The sequence below is a fragment of the Leucoraja erinacea genome, chromosome 2 (genome assembly GCF_028641065.1).
Source record: "Leucoraja erinacea ecotype New England chromosome 2, Leri_hhj_1, whole genome shotgun sequence".
In the NCBI taxonomy this organism is placed as follows: domain Eukaryota; kingdom Metazoa; phylum Chordata; class Chondrichthyes; order Rajiformes; family Rajidae; genus Leucoraja; species Leucoraja erinaceus.
The window spans coordinates 131,394,555-131,414,311 of record NC_073378.1 but is presented as its reverse complement, the minus strand read 5'-3'; the positions used below and the strand labels follow the sequence as shown (position 1 = coordinate 131,414,311).

The 19,757-nt window shown below is 49.7% G+C and overlaps 1 protein-coding gene across 1 annotated transcript in view; it reads left to right on the top strand.

Annotated features, from left to right (window-relative positions):
* LOC129715492 (uncharacterized) overlaps positions 1 to 5,929 on the top strand; it is a 64,767-nt gene extending 58,838 nt beyond the window's left edge. Inside the window, exons 22-25 of the mRNA XM_055665371.1 lie at positions 289 to 470; positions 3,680 to 3,903; positions 4,828 to 4,881; positions 5,408 to 5,929. Coding sequence (XP_055521346.1) covers positions 289 to 470; positions 3,680 to 3,903; positions 4,828 to 4,881; positions 5,408 to 5,477 — 530 coding nt within the window. The 3' untranslated portion in view covers positions 5,478 to 5,929. The remainder of the gene's footprint in view (positions 1 to 288; positions 471 to 3,679; positions 3,904 to 4,827; positions 4,882 to 5,407) is intronic.
* The last annotated feature ends 13,828 nt before the right edge of the window (positions 5,930 to 19,757 follow it).

Below are 19,757 nucleotides of genomic sequence, written 5' to 3'. Positions count from 1 at the left end.
GAGGGAGAGATAGATCAGCCATGATTGAATGGCGGAGCAGACATGATGGGCGTAATGGGGTAGTTTAGAGATACAGTGCGGAAACAGGCCCTTCGGCCCACCGGGTCCGTGCCAACCAGCGATCCCCGCACATTAACACTGCTACACCCACCAGGGATGATTTGTTGCCTTGTGCATGGTTATGGAGGAGTGTGAGGGGTTAGGATGCTTCGTGTCAGTGGATGGGTGGAAGGTTTGTTTGGGTGCCAGCTGCGTCACTGATCCCCCCTTTGCCCGTGGGCCCCTCAGGCAGGGAGCAGGTCGACGTAGTGGTGCTGGAGGGAGAGCAGGCCTGCTCGCTGTTGGGCCACTGGATGGAGGCGTTGGCCAATCGTTGGCGCGGGCAGCTGGAGATCAGGCCGCTGGAGCTGGAGCAGGGAGTGCAGAGACTGAGCTCGCTCGGGGTCATCTACCAGAGCTCCGACACCACGGTAAGGAACCGCGCGCGGGGCACCACAGACGGCAGCCGGCCACACCGCGGCCTCAAAGCCAGCACATCCCTGGATGACGGGCAAAGTGCAGCCGTGCCACTACCTCGGTACAAATCTGTGCCCTAGAAAGCATTTTACCAGGATGCGTCACGGCACGGCACGGTGTAGGGCCTGTCCCACTTGCCGAGTTTTTCGGCGACTGCCGGCGCCATTGACTGACGTATCAGGTTCGGCGAAAGATTTTGAACATTTCAAAATCCAGCGGCGACAAAAACAAAATTGCGACACTTGAGACGGCGCAACTTTTGCGGTGACCATGCGGTCAGTCAATGATGCCGACGGCCGCCGAAAAAAATCGGCAGGTGGGACAGGCCCTTTAGGGAACAGATCCATCCAAGACCGCAAACCACTGCAGGGAGTTGTGGACACAAACCAACCTCCCTTGCATTGACTCCATTTATACCTCACGCTGCCTCGGCAAGGCCAGCAGCACAATCAAGGACTAGTCGCACCCTGGTCACTGCCTCTTCTCCCCTCTCCCATAGGGCAAAAGGTATAGAAGTGTGAAAACGCACACCTCCAGATTCAGGGACCGTTTCTTCACAGCTGTTATCAGGTTGTTAAAGCATCCTTCCTGCAACCAGAGAGCAGTGCTGAACTACTATCTACCTCATTGGCGACCCTGGACTATCCATGATTGGACTTTGCTGGCTTTACCTTGCACCAAACGTCATTCCGTTATCATGTATCTACTCTGTAAATAGCTCGATTGTAATCATGTTTTGTCTTTCTGCTGACTGGTTAGCACGCAACAAAAGCTGTTCATCGTACCTTGGTACACGTGACAATAAACTGAACTCGTAAAATGGCGGCACAGTGGCGCAGCAGTAGGGACACGGGTTTGACCCTGTCAACGGGTGCGGTTTGTGTGGAGTTTGCACGTTCTCCCCGTGACCGCATGGGTTTCCTCCCACACCCCAGAGGCGTGCGGGTTTGTAGGTTAATTTTCCCCCTGGTGTGCAGGAAGTGGATGAGAATGTGGGATAACAGGACTAGTGTGATCAGGTGATCGATGGCCTGGACTCGGAGGGTGGTCCATATCTGGAATGAGCTGCCAGAGACAATTCTGACTTTCAATAGATAATTTGCATGGATGTATGGATAAGGAACCGTTTAAAGGGAAATAGGACCAAGTGCAGGCAAATGCAGACTAGCCTAGAATGCCAACTTGGTTAGCATGGACCAGTTGGGCCGAAGGGCCTGTTTTGTTTGGTTTAGTTTAGCGCGGGAACAGGCCTTCCGTCCACACGGACCAACTATCCCCGCACACTAACACTGTCCTCCACACACTGGGGGCAATGTCCATTCACATCAAAGCCAATTAACCTACAAACCTGCACGTCTCCGGAGCACCCGGAGAAAACCCACGCAGGTCACGGGGAGAACCAACGTACAAACTCCGTGCAGGCCAGCACCCATAGTCCGGGTGGAAGCCGGGTCTCTGGCGCTGTGGGGCAGCAACTCTACCGCTGCGCCATCGTGCCGCGGCCCCGTGGTGTGGCTCTGTGACTCACAAATGCTGTGTTCTGATCCAATGCACGCACCAGTGGGCAGGACAGTGGGCATTCACAGGGCCCACAACACACAAACAGGGCCTCTGCCCAGCACATCCACCCTGCAGCCCGCTCACACTAACCACACAGACGGACGGCTTGCATTGCTTGGTTTTCACCGGAAGTGTGGTCCCGTTTAGTTTAGAGATACAGCGCAGAAACAGGCCCTCTGGCCCGCAGAGTCCGGTTACAAGGGGAAGGCTGATAGAAGTATATAAAATGAAGAGAGGCAGAGACGGGGCAGACAGTATCCTATTGCCCGGGATGAACAAATCTAATATTAGAGGGCACGGCTCGACGGTGAGAGGGACAAAGTTGAAAGGAGATGTGCGGGGGAAGTTTTCTACACTGAGGGTGCCTGGAATGTACTGTCGGGGGTGGTGGTGGAGGCAGATATGTTAGTGGGGTTTGAGCAACTTTAGGTTGGTATGGAGGGGTACGGGTTACATGCAGGGACAGTAGTAACGGTGTTAGCATCATGTGCCGCACAGACGTGGGCCGAAGGGCCTGTTCTTGTGCTGTACTGGTCTATGTTCTACGTAATCCCGTTCCGTGTCGGGACCCGTCGCCAGACTTCCTGAAGATCTTCCTGACCCAAAAGGTCCACCTATCCATGTTCCCCAGAGACACTGCCTGACCCACTGAGTTACGCCATCTTTTTGTGTCTTATCTTCGGTGTAAACCACCATCTGCAGTTCCAAGTGTCGTTAAATTAAGATTCAAGATTCAAGAAAGTTTATTGTCATGTGTCCCAGATAGACAATGAAATTCTTACTTTGCTGCAGTCACAATAGAATATAGACGGCATGAATACAGAACAGATCAGTGTGTCCATTTACCATTGTATAAATATATACACACATGAATAAATAAAACAGATAAAGTGCAAATAAACTGATAATGGGCTATTAATGTTCAGAGTTATGTTTGAGTTGAGTTTAATAGCCTGATGGCTGTGGGGAAGTAGCTATTTCTGAACCTGGACATTGCAGTCTTCAGGCTCCTGTACCTTCTACCTGAAGGTAGCGGGGAGATGAGTGTGTGGCCAGGATGGTGTGGGTCCTTGATGATGCTGCCAGCCTTTTTGAGGCAGCGACTGTGATAGATCCCCTCGATGGACGGGATGTCAGAGCCGATGATGGACTGGGCAGTGTTTACTACCTTTTGTAGTCTTTTCCGCTCCAGGGCGTTCAAGTTGCCGAACCAAGCCACGATGCAACCAGTCAGCATGCTCTCTACTGTGCACCTGTAGAAGTTAGAGAGAGTCCTCCTTGACATACCGACTCTCCCTAATCTTCTCAGGAAGTAGAGGCGTTGATGTGCTTTCTTTATGATTGCATCAGTGTTCTCGGACCAGGAAAGATCTTCAGAGATGTGCACGCCCAGGAATTTGAAGCTCTTGACCCTTTCAACCCTCGGATCCATTTCCTCGGAGAGTTTTGTCCCAGAGCTCCCAGACACTGACGTGAGACTCTCCAGCCCGCAGTTGTTGCCTTATCTCTGCTGCTGGTGGTGTCCAAAGCCCCAGCATCTGGTACCTCTCCTGCGGTGATCCTGGGGTTAATCTCTTGCCTCTCCTGGCTTCTCTCCCCTCAGGTGCCGATGGAAGAGGAGACGCCGTGTGCCTGGGCGAGACCGTGTGAGGACCCGTCCCCCTCCCCCTCCCCCTCATCCTCGTCCTGTGCCTCAGCCGTGACTCCCTCTCGCAGCAGGAAGAGAGAGTGGGGCGAGAGGGAGCAGCCCAGAGCCGTCTCCTGGGCCCACAGGAGGCAAAGCTCGCAGCTCAGTGTGGATGCACCAGTGCAGCCTCCCGCATTAAAGTAAGCACCATGCAGTAAATGATGCACCATGCATTAAAGTAAGCGTGTCCCGGCTGAACATGCAGCAGGACGTCATTCTTCATCATTGAGGTCTCCACGTCCCCCCCCCCTCCCCGTCTCCCCCCTCCCCCCCCCTCGCCCTCTCTCTCCTTTTCCTGACACTGACCCACACAGCAATTTTCTTCACAATCGTTCCCCCTCACCTCAAACTCTCCCCCACACCCCCCAAACCCCCCCCCCCCACCTAACTCTCCTTCTATCCTCACTCTCACCCCCTGAACTCTCCCCTCCCCCCTCCCACTCTAACACCAAACTCCAAACCCCCAATAAACTCTTTTGGTATCTGGAAACCCCCCCTCTGTCTCCACTCCCCCTCCCTCTGCCCCCCCCCCTCGCTTCCCCAACCCTCGCCCCGCCCCCCGTCCCCTGCACCCCCCCCTGTCCCCATTCAATATATGTCACGGCTGATCATCCAAAATCAGTACCCCATTCCTGCCTTCTCCCTATATCCCTTGATTCTGTTAACCCTAAGAGCTAAATCTAACACTCTCTAGAAAACATAGTGAATTGGTCTCCACTGCCTTCTGTGGCAGTGAATTCCACAGATTCACAACTCTCTGGGTGAAAAAGCTTATCCTCATCTCAGTCCCAAATGGCCTACACCTTATTCTTAAACTGTGGCCCCTGGTTCTGGACTCGCCCAACATCGGGGAACATGTTCCCTGCAGACCCGAAGCGTCACCTATTCCCTTTCTCCAGCTGAGTTACTGCAGCTTTCTGCATCTTATTGCTGTATCTGACAAACGACTTGTTCACCACCCTGTTCACCTGCGACCCCACATTCTGGGAACTAAAGCTGGGAGCTTGCGGTCAGGCTGCCTGACACACTTCCCTGGACTACTCTGCTATCTTCTTGCCCCTCAGGAAGGAGAAGGGAGACTGGCAGGACTCCATCCCGTCTCAGGAGTGGCTGTGCAGGTAGGAGTTAACGCACCTGTTTTACAAGGATGTTGCCAGGACTAGAGGGTGTGAGCTACAGGGGGAGGTTGAGTAGGCTGGGTCTCTATTCCATGGAGCGTAGGAGGATGAGGGGTGATCTTAAAGAGGTGTGCAAAATCACGAGAGGAATAGATCGGGTAGATGCACGGAGTCTCTTGCCCAGAGTAGGTGAATCGAGGACCAGAGGACGTAGCTTCAAGGTGAAGGGGAAAAGATTTAAGAGGAATCTGAGGGGTAACTTTCTCACACAAAGGGTGTTGGGTGTATGGAACAAGCTGCCAGAGGAGGTAGTTGAGGCTGGGACTGCCCCAACGTTTAAGAAACCGTTAGGCAGGTACATGGATAGGACAGGTGTGGAGGGATATGGACCAAGCACAGGCAAGTGGGACTGAAGTAGCTGGGACATTGTTGGCCAGTGTGGGCAAGTTGGGCCGAAGGGCCTGTTTCCACATTGTATGACTAAGTCTAACCCTAACCCTAACCCTGACTGTTCCCCTCTCTGCAGGTCCATGCCCCCTGTGTTGAAGAAGGAATCCTACCAGCATCCTGTAGAGGAGGACTTTGACAAACCCTGATGTGCCTCATGGCTGGACTGCACACCCACTCTCTGGATCACCGGCTGCCTTCAACCAGTCAACTCCGTGTGTGTTGTGTCTTCTGCCCGGACTCCATGCTCCGCTGGCCCGCCCCTGTTGTTCGGGTGGGTGGGTGGGGATAGGGGGGTCCAACTCCTGTTGCCCTTGCTGCCACCTCAGCCCGCCTCTGGTGGACCTCTCACCAGCTCCTGAATCTCTTGCACAATAGGGTACAGGTTGTGTAGAAACAAAGTCCCGCAGATGCTGCTGTTCACCAAAGATAGACACCGAGTGCCGGAGTAACTCAGCAGCTCAGGCAGCATCTCTGGAGGGAAGGGATGGGTGACGTTTCAGGTCGGGACCTTTCTTCAGACTGAGAGTGGGGGGGGGAGGGGGTGAAGAGCTGGGGGCAAGAAAAGACCTGGACCCATTTGAGTTGGCAACAGATGACAACAGGCCAGGGAGGCACCCATTGTATCCCTCTCGAGATCACGCCTTCCCCAGCCAGCTATGAGCCCACCAGGCCACTACCCTGCACGAGGTCACGAGGCCAGCCATTATTGTTCCTGGTCTTCCCTCGCCTCCATAATCTTCACCCTCGCTCCCCGCCATCCGTTCTACCCCAGAGATGCTGTGTGAGCTGCTGAGATTAGTTTTATTTTGTTTAGGTTGGTTTTGCTCTGGTCCATCTGCTGTAAGTGAGCTCGCAGCTCAAGGTGATGAGTAGCGGTTGATGACCTGCCCTGCTCTTACTGACTGATTGACCACATGGAACAGTACAGCGCATGATCAGGCCCTTCGGCCCACTATGACCGTGCCGTACATGATGGCAAGTTAATCTCCTCTGCCTGCACGTGATCCATTCCCCGCGTCCAAAAGCCTCAGAGACAGAATGGCCGTGCCGTTTGATGTCCATCTCTCTATACCCCTGAACCAAAGTCAACAACACATCTAATGTCTGGGGAAGCTGTGGGGTGGTGACCCTACGTGTAAAGTTGCTGATTGTTTGGGGTAGCACGATGGCGCAGCGGTAGAATTACCGCCTCACAGCACCAGGGACCCGGGTTCCATCCTGACTGTACGGAGTTTGTACATTCTCCCCGAGACCTGCGTGGGTTTTCTCCAGGTGCTCCGGTTTCCTCCCACACTCCATAGGCGTGCAGGTTTGTAGGTTAATTGGCTTCAGTGACTCGTACTCAGTGTGTGTAGGATAGTGCTGGTGTTGGGGGTGATGGCTGGTCGGTGTGGACTCGGCGAGTGGAAGTGGCCTGTTTCCGCGCTGCATCTCTAAAATGTAACGGTTTGCTGGACTCGGGGCCGTGGAAATTGTACAAGTGCGGGTCGCAGCCTAGGATGGGCGAGTTGGGCCGAAGGACCGGTTTCCGTGCTGGGTGACGTTGTGCCGGGCTCTGCTTTGCGGGAATCTTCCTGGGAATCTATGACTGCGGTGGTGATGGTCATGCACACTCCTGCTTCCTGAAGAGGTCAGGTTATACCAAGATGCTTGCACTATGTTTGATGCCTCTTCACTGCCACCATGTTTATAGACAATATTACAATTACTGCTGTTTTGTTTCTCTGCCAGAACTTACTGAACCAAAATATGTCTGCTATTTTATGTTATAAATTGTATTTTTTTGCTTTACTCCATATTTCACATCTGGTTTCTGATCAGTTCAACCTCGTTCTGGTCAGTTCAACCTCAACCTTGGTTCCACTCGCCCACTTTCGGTGGGACCTACAGGGACCTTGGGGGCAACTCTAACACTCGTAGGGCAGTCCGTATGTGGAACGAGCCGCCAGTGGAAGCCATAGAAGCAGATCTTATTGCGACTTTCAAAAGACAGGATAATGGATAAGGAAGGGTTTGGAGCGATGAGGGCCAAATGCAGGCAAATGGGACTAGCCCAGATTGCCAACGGTCAGCATGACCAAGATGGGCCGAAGGGCCTGTATCCATGCCGGATAGCTCTGTGAGTCCAGAAACAGGGCCCTTCAGCCCAGCTGTTCCATGCACATCAGTGTGAATGCCATTTTCCTTCATTAGACCTGTTTCCGTCTGCACTTTCCAATCTAGACACCTAACTAAATGCCCTTTGGAAGTTGTCATTGTGTTGGCCTCCACCACCTCCTCTGGCAGCTTGTCCCTAATAGCCTCCAGCTGCCCACCTCAATCACAATCGCCCTGTACTCCACAAGCCCAGCTCATAGTATTTTAGTTGCAAGAAACAATGGCAGGTTTTCCAAAGCTTCGTGGCAGCATCTATGTGGTGGACTCCTACCCTTCCTCAATGCCACCCATCCCAGGTGAGGCGGGGGGGGGGGGGGGGGGGGAGAGAGAATGGCCATTGCAGCGAGCCTGTCAGGGCAGTGTGTCGTTTTAGTTGGATGAAGGGAAGATGAATGAGGTGAGTGGAGGTGGTGGCTGCTGAGAGGCTGGTCAATTGCCGCTCCTCTGGAATGGACCTCACTGGAAGGAGAACAAGCGGCAGTAGATCCGCGTGGATGAGTTGTCCCTGCTGAATGACCATAACAGGCTGGAGGGTCGCCTGTCAACGTCCTCCACGGATGCTGCCTGACCCGCTGAGTTCCTCCGGCATTGTGCACGTCACCTTTACCAGGCAGTGATTCTGGATCTCGCGGTCTCAGACTTCTGGAGTCTGGTATATCCTAGATGTGAAAGTAGCAGAGGCTGGGTGGCCCAGCGGTAGAGTCGCTGCCTCACGGCGCCAGAGACCCGGGTTCCATCCAACCCACGGGTGCTGACTGCGCGGAGTTTGCACGTTCTCCCTGCGTGGGTTTTCTCCAGGTGTTCCAGTTTCCTCCCACACTACAGGTTTGCAGGTGGATTGGCCTCTTGTAAATTGTCCCTGGTGGGTGTGCAGGTAGTTATCGATCGCATGGACTGGGTGGGCCGAAGGGCCTGTATCCACATTGTCACTATAGTGTGCATGAATCACTAGAAGTTAGCGGGCGGGTCTACCGAGTGGTTAACAAGACAGGCGGCAGGTTGGTCTTTATTGTGTAAGTGTTGGGAGTTTAAGATCAAGGAGGGTTTGTTGCAGTTGTACAGGGTGTTGGTGAGGCCACTGACCACAATCTTGGTCCCCTTGCCCAGAAAAGCATCGTCAGAAGTCCAAAGGAGATTCTCCGGGCTAATTCTTGGGATGAGAGAGCTATCCTATCGTTTGAGGCTGGATAATTTGGGTCTGTATTCCCTGGAGTTTAGAAGAGTGAGGGGTGACTTTTTTTCAAAGGTGCATAGAGTCATAGAGTGATCCAGTGTGGAAACTCAACCCTTCAGCCCAACTTGCCCACACCGGCCAACACGTCCCAGCTACACTAGTCCCATCTGCCTGCCCTTGGTTCATATTCCCCCACCCCCCAAACCTGTCCTATCCATGTACCTGTCTAACTTTTTCTTAAACCTCGGGATAGTCCCAGCCTCAACTACCTCCTCTGGCAGTCTGTTCCATACACCCACCACCCTTTGTGTGAAAAAGTTACCCCTCGGAATCCTATTAAATCTTTTCCCCTTCACCTTGAACCTATGTCCTCTGGTCCTCGATTCCCCTACTCTGGGCAAGATGTGCATCTACCCGATCTATTCCTCTCATGATTGTATACACCTCTATAAGATCACCCCTCATCCTCCTGTGCTCCAAGGAATAGAGACCCAGCCTACTCAACCTCTCCTTGTAGCTCAGACTCTAGTCCTGGCAACATCCTCGTAAATCTTCTCTGTACCTTTTCCATCTTGGCAACATCTTTCCTATGACATGTTGCCCAGAACTGAACGCAATACTCTAAATACGGCCTCACCAACATCTTATATAACTGCAACATGATCTCCCAACTTCTATACTCAATACTGTTGACAGATGAAGGCCAAAGTGCCAAAAGCCTTTTTGACCACCCTGTCTACCTTGGGTACATAACTCTCGGGGGCGTGATGGGAGATTTTGCAACTTTTCACTAGAGGGAGAGTCATCAATAAGAGGAGGGATTTAAAATGGAGCTGGCTGGAAATGTCTTCTTTCAAATCTCTGGAACGCTCAGCCCCTGTGGATGACAGAGGTGGGATCAGGATGGAGAAAGGGAAATGTCTGCAAGGTGGAGGATAGGGGGAACTGGCACAGAAGAGGTGGATCACACATTGAGTGGGTCAGGCTCGAGTGGCCGACCGCCACTGTTTTTCTACGCTGCAAGGCCACGTCTTTGACAAAATAAAAGAGTTCCAAACATCGACCATTTGCATTTTCAGCGCACACCTGCCAACAGCCAGCGGGAGGTAGAGGAGCAGAGAATATGTGTGTCGGCTATGGAGAGATGCAAAAGCAACAGGTTTGTTGTAGAGAGTGACTTTAATCCCCGATCTAAACGGACTGCGAGAGGCTTGGACGGGGCACAACTTGCCAGGTGTGTCCAAGAAGTTCCTTGACTCAGTATGTGGACAGTCCCAACTGGAGGAGCGACCATACTAGACCTTGTGTTGGGAAACAAGCCTGGCCCCAGGGGATCACAACTTTAATATATAATGCAGACACAAGGAACTGCAGATGCTGACTCCAGAGATACTGCCTGGCCCGCTGAGTTACTCCAGCACTTTGTGTCTTTTTGTTTTAGTTTATAATATAGTTATGAATAAGGATGAGTCTGGACCTCAGGGGGGGAAGGTGCTTACCCAAGATGGAGGCCAAGCCAGGCGCATGGTCACAAGAGTGGATCTACAATCACACATTACATAAACTCCACACTTCTCCCGGTTGCCAAACACTTTAATTCTCCCCATTCACACACTGACCTTTCTGTCCTGGGCCTCCTCCATTGTCAGAGTGAGACCCAGTGTAAATTGGAGGAACTGCGCCTCGTATTTTGTTTGGGTAGCTTACACCCCAGCGGTATGAATATTGATTTCTTTAACTTAAAGTAATCCCCCCTCTCCGTCCCTCCCCCACCCAAGTGGTACCAGCTTCAAAGTTGTCTTGTTGAGTCTCATTGTCTGTAACCCGTTTTCACCCAGCACACAGCTAACGATCGCATGTTTCCTTCATCATAGTTACTTTTTTGCATAATCTTTCATTCATTTCCTCTATATCTCTCTACATCACCGTCTATATCTCTCGATTCCCTCTCCCCTGACTCTCAGTCTGAAGAAGGGTCTCGACCCAAAATGCCACCTATTCCTTTTCTTCAGAGATGCTGCCTATCCCGCTGAGTTACTCCAGCTTTTTGTGCCACTCTTTTAAATCTCTACACTGTGGACGGCTCGATTGTAATCATGCCTTGTCTTTCCACTGACCAGATAGCACACAACAAATGCTTTTCACTGTGCCTCGGTACACGTGACAATATACATGTTCCCAAAGTTGGGGGAGTCCAGAACCAGGGGCCACAGTTTAAGAATAAGGAGTAAGCCATTTAGAACGGAGACGAGGAAACACTTTTTCTCACAGAGAGTGGTGAGTCTGTGGAATTCTCTGCCTCAGAGGGCAGTGGAGGCCGGTTGGCTGGATGCTTTCAAGAGAAAGCTAGATAGAGCTCTTAAAAATAGTGGAGTCGGGGGATATGGGGAGAAGGCAGGAACGGGGTACTGATTGGGGATGATCAGCCATGATCACATTGAATGGCGGTGCTGGTTTGAAGGGCCGAATGGCCTACTCCTGCACCTATTGTCTATTGTCAACTCAAATGAAATTGGGGAAGGGAAGATAACAGTGTAAATTAGGCGGGGGGGGGGGAATTAGGAGCAGCTGTCATTAATTAAGTCAAACTCTGTGACACCTGGGAGACATTTAAAGACCAAGCTGAACAGCGATGAGGGGCAGAATGTTCCGGTAAGGAGGATGGCAAGGTAAGAGAGCCTTGGTGACCAGACTAGCTTGTAAATGTAGTTTCTAAAATAACTGATGTGATATTGAGCGGGGATGACATGAGTTGGGGTCTTTCAGTGGTATAACGAAGGCAGGGACCAACTCTCCAACTCTAGCTGGTCATGAAATGTTATTGAAACCAGAATACAGAGAACCCTCCACGGCTTTCATTGAAGAGAGACACAAAAAGCTGGAGTCACTCAGCGGGGACAGGCAGCATCTCTGGAGAGAAGGAATGGGTGACGTTCCCGGTTGAGACCCTTCTTCAGACGTTTCATTGGTCACCTAAGAACGAGACAATAGGTGCAGGAGTAGGCCATTCGGCCCTTCGAGCCAGCACCGCCATTCAATGTGATCATGGCTGATCATCCCCAATCAGTACCCCGTTCCTGCCTTCTCCCCATATCCCCTGACTCCGTTATCTTTAAGAGCCCTATCTAGCTCTCTCTTGAACGTATCCAGAGAACCTGCCTCCACCACCCTCGAGACAGAGAATTCCACAGACTCGCAACTCTCAACTCTCTGTGTGAAAAAGTGTTTCCTCGTCTCCGTTCTAAATGGCTTACCCCTTATTCTTAATCTGTGGACCCTGGTTCTGGACTCCCCCAACATCAGGAACATGTTTCCTGCCTCTAGTGTGTCAAAGCCATTAATCATCTTATATGTTCAATAAGATCTCCTCTCATCCTTCTAAATTCCAGAGTGTACAAGCCCAGCCGCTCCATTCTCTCAGCATTTGACAGTCCCGCCATCCCAGGAATTAACCCTGTAAATCTACGCTGCACTCCCTCAATAGCAAGAATGTCCTTCCTCAAATTAGGGAGACCAAAACTGCACACCATACTCCAGGTGTGGTCTCACTAGGGCCCTGTACAACTGCAGAAGGACCTCTTTGCTCCTATACTCAACTCCTCTTGTTATAAAGGCCAACATGCCATTCGCTTTCTTCACTGCCTGCTGTACCTGCATGCTTACTTTCGTAGACTGATGAACAAGGACCCCCAGATCCCGTTGTACTTCCCCTTTTCCCAACTTGACACCATTTAGATAGTAATCTGCCTTCCTGTTTTTGCTACCAGTTCAGTGTGGGGAATACTAATATGTTAGGGCATTCTGAGATTAGGTTGCCTCTGCAACCATTCCTGACTAGTGATTGTTGAACGATCACTACAAAATCCCCCACAATCTCTACAAAACCACCTCTTTCAGAACCCTGGGGTGCAGTCCATCAGGTGACCTCTCCACCTTCCGCCCTTTCAGCTTCCCAAGCACCTTCTTAGTGATAAACATTGCCCTCACTCCCCCCACCGACTCTTGAATTTCTGGCACGTTGCTGGTGTCCTCTACAGTGAAGACTGATGCAGCAACTTACTCAGTTTATCTGCCATTTATTTATGCCCTGTCACTACTTTCTGTCATTTTCCAGTAGTGCAATGCCCACTTTTGCTTCCTTTTTACTCTTTATATATCAGTAAAAACATTGCAATCCTCTTATTACTGGCGAGCCGACCTTCTTATTTCATATTTTCTCCCCATTGATTTTATAGACAATAGGTGCAGGAATAGGCCATTCGGCCCTTTGAGCCAGCACCGCCATTCAATATGATCGTGGCTGATCATCACCAATCAGTACCCCGTTCCTGCCTTCTCCCCATATCCCCTGACTCCGCTATCTTTAAGAGCCCTATCTAGCTCTCTCTTGAAAGTATCCAGAGAACCGACCTCCACCGCCCTCTGAGGCAGAGATTTCCACAGACTCACCACTCTCTGTGAGAAAAAGTGTTTCCTCGTCTCCATTCAAAATGGCTTACCCCTTATTCTTAAACTGTGGCCCCTGGTTCTGGACTCCCCCAACATCGGGAACATGTTTCCTGCCTCTAGAGTGTCCAAACCCTTAACAATCTTATATGTTTCAATACGATCCCCTCTCATCCTTCTAAACTGCAGAGTGTACAAGCCCAGCCGCTCCATTCTCACAGCATATGACAGTCCCGCCATCCCGGGAATTAACCTTGTAAACCTACGCGGCACTCCCTCAATAGCAAGAATATCCTTCCTCAAATTAGGGGACCAAAACTGCACACAATACTCCAGGTGTGGTCTCACTAGGGCTCTGCACAACTGCAGAAGGACCACTTTGCTACTATATTCGAATGGCTTTTAAAAGCTTCCCAATCCTCTAGCTTCCCACTAATTGTTGCCATCAGACATGTCTTCTCTTGCCTCAATTCCTTAGTATGTTTCTTCCTCTTTGGGATGAAAAGTTCCTCTGTCTTCCAAATTACTCCCAGAAAGTGTATAAAATCATGAGGGGAATAGATTGGGTAGATGCACAGAGTCTCTTGCCCAAAATAGGCGAGTCAAGGACCAGAGGACATAGGTTCAAGGTGAAGGGGAAAAGATTTAATAGAAATCTGAGGGGTAACTTTGTCACACAGTGGGTGTATGGAACAAGCTGCCAGAGGAGGCAGTTGAGGCTGGGACTATCCCGATGTTTAAGAAACAGACAGGTACATGGGTAGGGCAAGCTTGGAGGGATATGGACCGATCATGGCCAGGTGGGACTAGTTTAGCTGGGACATGCTGGCCGGTGTGGGCAAGTTGGGCCAAAAGGCTTGTTTCCACACTGCTCCTGCCGTTGCTGTTTCACCGTCATTCCTGCTCGTGTCCCCTTCCAATCAACTTTAGCCAGCTCCTCCTTCTGCCTCCTTAGTATCCTTTCTCAACAGTAATGCCGATTTCAGCTTCTCCCTGTCAAATTGCAGGTTGAATTCTATCATGTTATGATCACTTTCTCCTGGATATTCCTTCACCTCAAGCTCCCTAATCAAGACTGGTTCATTGCCGACACCAAACCCAGAATTGCCTTTTCCTTACCAAGCTCGACCACAAGCTGCTCTAAGAAGCCATCTCATGGGCACTCTACAAATTCCTCCTCCTGGGAGCCAAGACCAACCTGATTTTCCCAGTCCACCTGCATATTGGAATCCCCCATGACCACTGCGGCATTGTCTGTCAAACATGTATTTTCTATTCCCTGATGTAATTTGTGCCCTACTTCCTGACTACTAATTCGGATGCCTGTATAGACCTCCCATCAAGGTCTTTTTACCCTTGCAGTTTCTTAACTCTACCCACAAGCATTCCACACCAGGGTCCTGTCAGTGTGTGTGTGTGTGTGGCGTTTGCACATTTACCCCGTGACCGTGTGGGGTGGTGCTGTCGTTTCTTCCCACATCTCAATGGCCTGATGGTTTGTAGGTCAATGGCTCTCTGTAAAATTGCCCTCTGTAAAACAGGGTGTGTGTCGGGGGTGGATGAGAAAGTGGGATAGCATAAAACTAGTGTGAACGGGCTGGTGGGCCTGTTTCCATGCTGCCTTTTTAAATTCAACTGAACTTATTTGAAAAATCCAAAGTAATTTTCCGAACTCGTTACTTATAGAATAGATTGTGGTAAATTTGATCGGAGGCCATATGATAGCGAAAATCCCGGGAATTATAATCCTGTGTGTGTGTGTGTGTGTGGAGTGGGGGACGGGACGTGGGGAGATTAAAAGCATAATTTTCAGGTTGCAACCCGTTTGGTGCTGAGGTTCCAGCTGTTCAACATCTGTTTCATTCATGCAGATGAGGGCATCAAGTATAACATATACAGTATCCTTTTCCAACAGTAATGCCGATTCCTCCGATTTCAGCTTCTCCCTGTCAAATGCTGATGGTTTCTTGATTAGTACGAGTGGCAGAGGTTATGGGGAGAAGGCAGGAGAATGGGGTCAGATCAGCCATGATTGAATGGCAAAGTAGACTGGGATGGGCTGAATGGCCTAATTCTACTCCAATTACTTATGACATGATACAAAGCTGATGGGCTGTAAGAAAAGAGGTCGTGGGGTTTGATTGGAGCTGTAGAGAGATGAACAGCAAGATGGCAGATGGAATACAAAATAGAAAAATACAAGAAGTTAAGATCAGGTACTTGGGTTTAAAGGTTCACGGCCCCTTGAAAACTTGAGTGAGGGGAATCTGACTTTATGCAAAATCTCCCAGAGAACTCTTAAATAGGTGCAATGTCCCCCTTGAAAACGAACCTGTTGGCTGCACTTGATCCTGGGCGAGTGTTTTTAGAGTTCAAAATAACATGAAATTATTTATTTATGCCAGATGTGTCTGAATGAGAAAATGCCCAATGGTTTAAACTGTGGCCTTGTGGTATTTTGTTGCCTCTACTGCCAACACCAGTTCTCTTGTGACTGACTGTATCTGTAGCAACTGACTGCAACTCTGGGGACACTGATTACCGACTGTTCTACACTGTTTGTCACTGAGAAATGATTTGCTTCCACCTTACGGATAAATTGGTTTACAATCACTTCTCCGGAGTGAAACCGTGATGTAAGTCGGCGGTTGCCTATATTTTAATGATTGAATGTTGGTGTTCCAAGGGGATCTTAGTGTCCTTCGGGTCTGAAGAAGGGTCTCGACCCGAAACGTCACCCATTCCTTCTCTCCAGAGATGCTGCCTGTCCCGTTGAGTTACTCCAGCATTTGGTGTCTAAAGTGTCCTTACAGATGGACTCTCAGAGTTAATTTGCAGGTAGACAAGCTAATTGGAACATTGGCGACACAAGGAACTGCAGATGCTGGAATCTGGAGCAAAACACAAAGTGTTGGAGGAACACCACAGATATCACTTGACACGTTGAGGGAATGGGACAGATGATGTTTAGGATTGAGACCCTTCTTGAGACTGAGTGGAACACTGGCTTTGTTACAAGAGAGCTCGAGCACAAAGGCAGTGATGTTTTCCTGCAATGACATGGGGTGCTGCTGTGAGACTGCAGGAGTATTGCATACGACTCTGCTCTCTTTACCAGCGGTATGAATGTCGACTTCTCTAACTTCAAGTAACCCTTGCTTTCCGTCTTTCTCTCTCTCTCTCCATCCCTCTCCCATCCTGGTTCTCTGACCAGTCTGACTGTCCTCCTGATTAAATGTAATCTTTGTATGTTTCACTGTCACCTTCCCCTAGCTAACATTCTACATATTCCTTGATCTTGTCCTTTGATGCCTTGTTTTCACACTTTACCCCTCCTTATCTCTGTGACTCGCTCTCCCCTGCAGCTCAGTCTGAAGAAGGGTCTCAACCCGTAACGTCACCCATTCCTTCTCTCCAGAGATGCTGCCTGTCCCGCTGAGTTACTCCAGCATTTTGTGTCTATCTTTACTTTCTGGAGTTGAGAAGCAGGGTGGTGCACAAACTCATGGTGAATGAGGGATATTTCTCCAGGGTAGGTAGATTCGCACATTATCAAAGGTATTAATGGAACTGTACGATTAATTTTTAGTTTAGAGATACAGCATGGAAATAGGTGCTTCAGACCACCGGGTCCACGCCGACCATCAATCAGTCGTTCACACTAGCTCCATGTTATCCCACTTTCTCATCCACTCCCTGCCCACGAGGAGCAATTTCACAGATGCCAAATGTGGGCTCTTTGGAGAGAGGACAGAGTTTTTGTTTTCATTTCCGGTGAGATGGTGCAGGTGTATAAGCCTGATCTGGGCAGGGAAGATGTCGGAGAGATGCAACACAGTGTTTACAGTCATTGGAAACCAAGGACCAATCTTTTTAAATCGGGGAAGAGGAATCGAAAGAAATTACATCACTGACCCTGAACTTGCACTTTGTAGATCGTGAGAGGAATGGATCGGGTAAATGCAGTCTTTTGCCCAGACTAGGACAAGCAAGAACCAGAGGTGGGGGCAAGATTTAATAGGAACCTGAGGGTAATTGTTTTTTAATCAAAAGATGGTGGGTGTATGGAACGAGGTGCCGGTGGAGGCAGTTAAGGCACATAAGAGAGATTACCATTTAAGAGAGATTTGGACAGGTACATGGAAAGGATTGATTTAGAGGGATATGGGCCAAGCGTGGGCAGGTGGGACTAGTGTAGATGGGGCATGTTCGTCGGGCGTGGGCAAGTTGGGCTGAAGGGTCTTTCTATGCTGTATGTGTCTATAATGTGTTTGGATTAGTGAGTGCAGGCAGTTTGATGGGTGCACTGGTGTGGCACACACATCAGAAACGGACACACTAACGCACTCTGCATCTTTCTTATCACGATTGACACAATTATCTGAATTGTGTCCGCAACGAGACCTGGGTGTACATCAGTCACTTAAAGCAAGCATGCAGGTACAGCAGGCAGTGACGAAAACTAATGGCATGTTGGCCTTCATAGCGAGAGGATTTATGTATAGGAGCAAGGAGGTCCCACTGCAGTTGTATAGGGTCCTTGTGGGACCACACCTGTAGTATTGTGTGCAGTTTTGGTCTCCTAATTTGAGGAAGGACATTCAGTGCAGCGTAGGTTTACAAGGTTAATTCCCGGGATGGCGGGACTGTCATATGCTGAGAGAATGGAGCGACTGAGCTTATATAGTCAGGAGTTTGAAGGATGAGAGAGGATCTTATTGAAACATATAAGATTATTAAGGGTTTGGATATGCTAGAGGCAGGAAACATGTTCCTGATGTTGATGTTGGGGGAGTCCAGAACCAGGGGCCACAGTTTAAGAATAAGGAGTAAGCCATTTAGAACAGAGAGCAGGAAATTTTTTCTCACAGATAGTGGTGAGTTTGTGGAATTCTCTGCCTCAGAGGGCAGTGGAGGCCGGTTCTCTGGATACTTTCAAGAGAGAGCTAGATAGGGCTCTTAATTGTGATTGATCAGCCATGATCACATTGAATGGCAGTGCTGGCTCGAAGGGCCAGCGTAGGTTCACCAGGTTATTTCCCGGGATGGCAGGACTGACATCTGATGAAATAATGGGTCGACTGGGCTTGTATTCACTGGAATTTAGAAGGATGAGAGGATATCTTATAGAAACATATAAAATTCTTAATGGATTGGACAGACTAGATGCTGGAAAAATGTTCCAAATGTTGGGGGAATTCCAGAACAAGGAGTCACAGTTTAAGAATAAGGGGTAGGCCATTTCGGACTGAGACGAGGAAATACTTTTTCACCGAGAGTTGTTAATCTGTGGAATTCTCTGCCACAAAAGGCAGTGGAGGCCAATTCACTGGATGTTTTCAAGAGAATTAGATTTAGTTCTTTGTGCTAACGGAATCAAGGGATATGGGGAAATAGCAGGAATAGGGTACTGATTTTGGATGATCAGCCATGATCACATAGAATGGCGGTGCTGGCTCGAAGGGCCGAATCCTGCACCTATTTTTTATGTTTTGCGTGGTCCAGGACAGGCCTGGGGAGTGGTGGGGCCTGAGAGATCCCAGCCCGAGGCCAATGTGGAGTCAGTGATGTACGGGCCCAAGGGGAGGGTTCCCCCGGCCATAAGCCTTGCTTACACCAGCCAGAGCCGCATGCTGAGCAGGTCTGGTTCATCTTAGGTGGACAACCGCTGAAGATAATGAAGTGCTTTATAAACAGCTATTTACAGTATCTTAAGTATTGCTGCAGAGCCATTCTTCACTGCTTTGGCTATCCTTCTGTTAAAACTTGCAGAGGTCAGACAACATGGAAACAGGCCCTACGGCCAAACCGCCATGCTAACCGTGATGTCTACCCGATTTAGCCCCATTTGCCTGTGTTTGGTACATACCCCTCTAAATGTAACCCATCCTATACATGTTGATCGCATTCATTTCCTGACACCCTCACAGCTCCCTAAAGATGTGGTGGGTATCGGAACAGGAGCTCGGGTCGGAACCTGTCCTCCCACTGTCCACACCGGTTCATCAGCCAATCTTCCCACCGCGTGATACTGTGGCAGAGCTTTAGAAGGGGCCCCTGGAGAGCATTCCGGCAGCAGGCAGTTGACAAAAACCCTTCTCCCTGAAGATAAATAGCTGGCAGTGCCCGCCCCAGCTCCACCTCTGAGTGTGAAATGTTAAGTTCAGTTTAGTTTATTGTCACATGTACCGAGATACAGTGAAAAGCTTTTGCTGTCCCCAATGTCTGACCCCCAGGAACGAGCCTCCCTCGATGTTTTCTGTTTCTTTCTGTTTGCGCTGTGGGTGCTGAGGCTTGGTGAGAAGCAGCTTGCAGATGTTGAGTACAGAGACAAAGGTTGGGTTACATAGACAGCTAAAATATCCAAATATCCAGCGACTCAGATGCATTGACTGTACAGTTTTCATGGTGATCGGATGTAGGCTGAGTGATTTATACACTGGTGCGAATTATAATCTAGATTTTATGGTATTTGAACTATACAATACAAGTGGGTACAGAAAATAAATGGTAAGAACCAACAATATTGTTTTGGTACCAGACAAAGACCCCAAAGCCTCAGTCACATTTGCTTCTTTAACCGTTCAGAGTTTCAGTTCAATCAGCAGGACAAGGGTTAAAGGGGCCAGTTAAAACCGCCCGTTGTGCA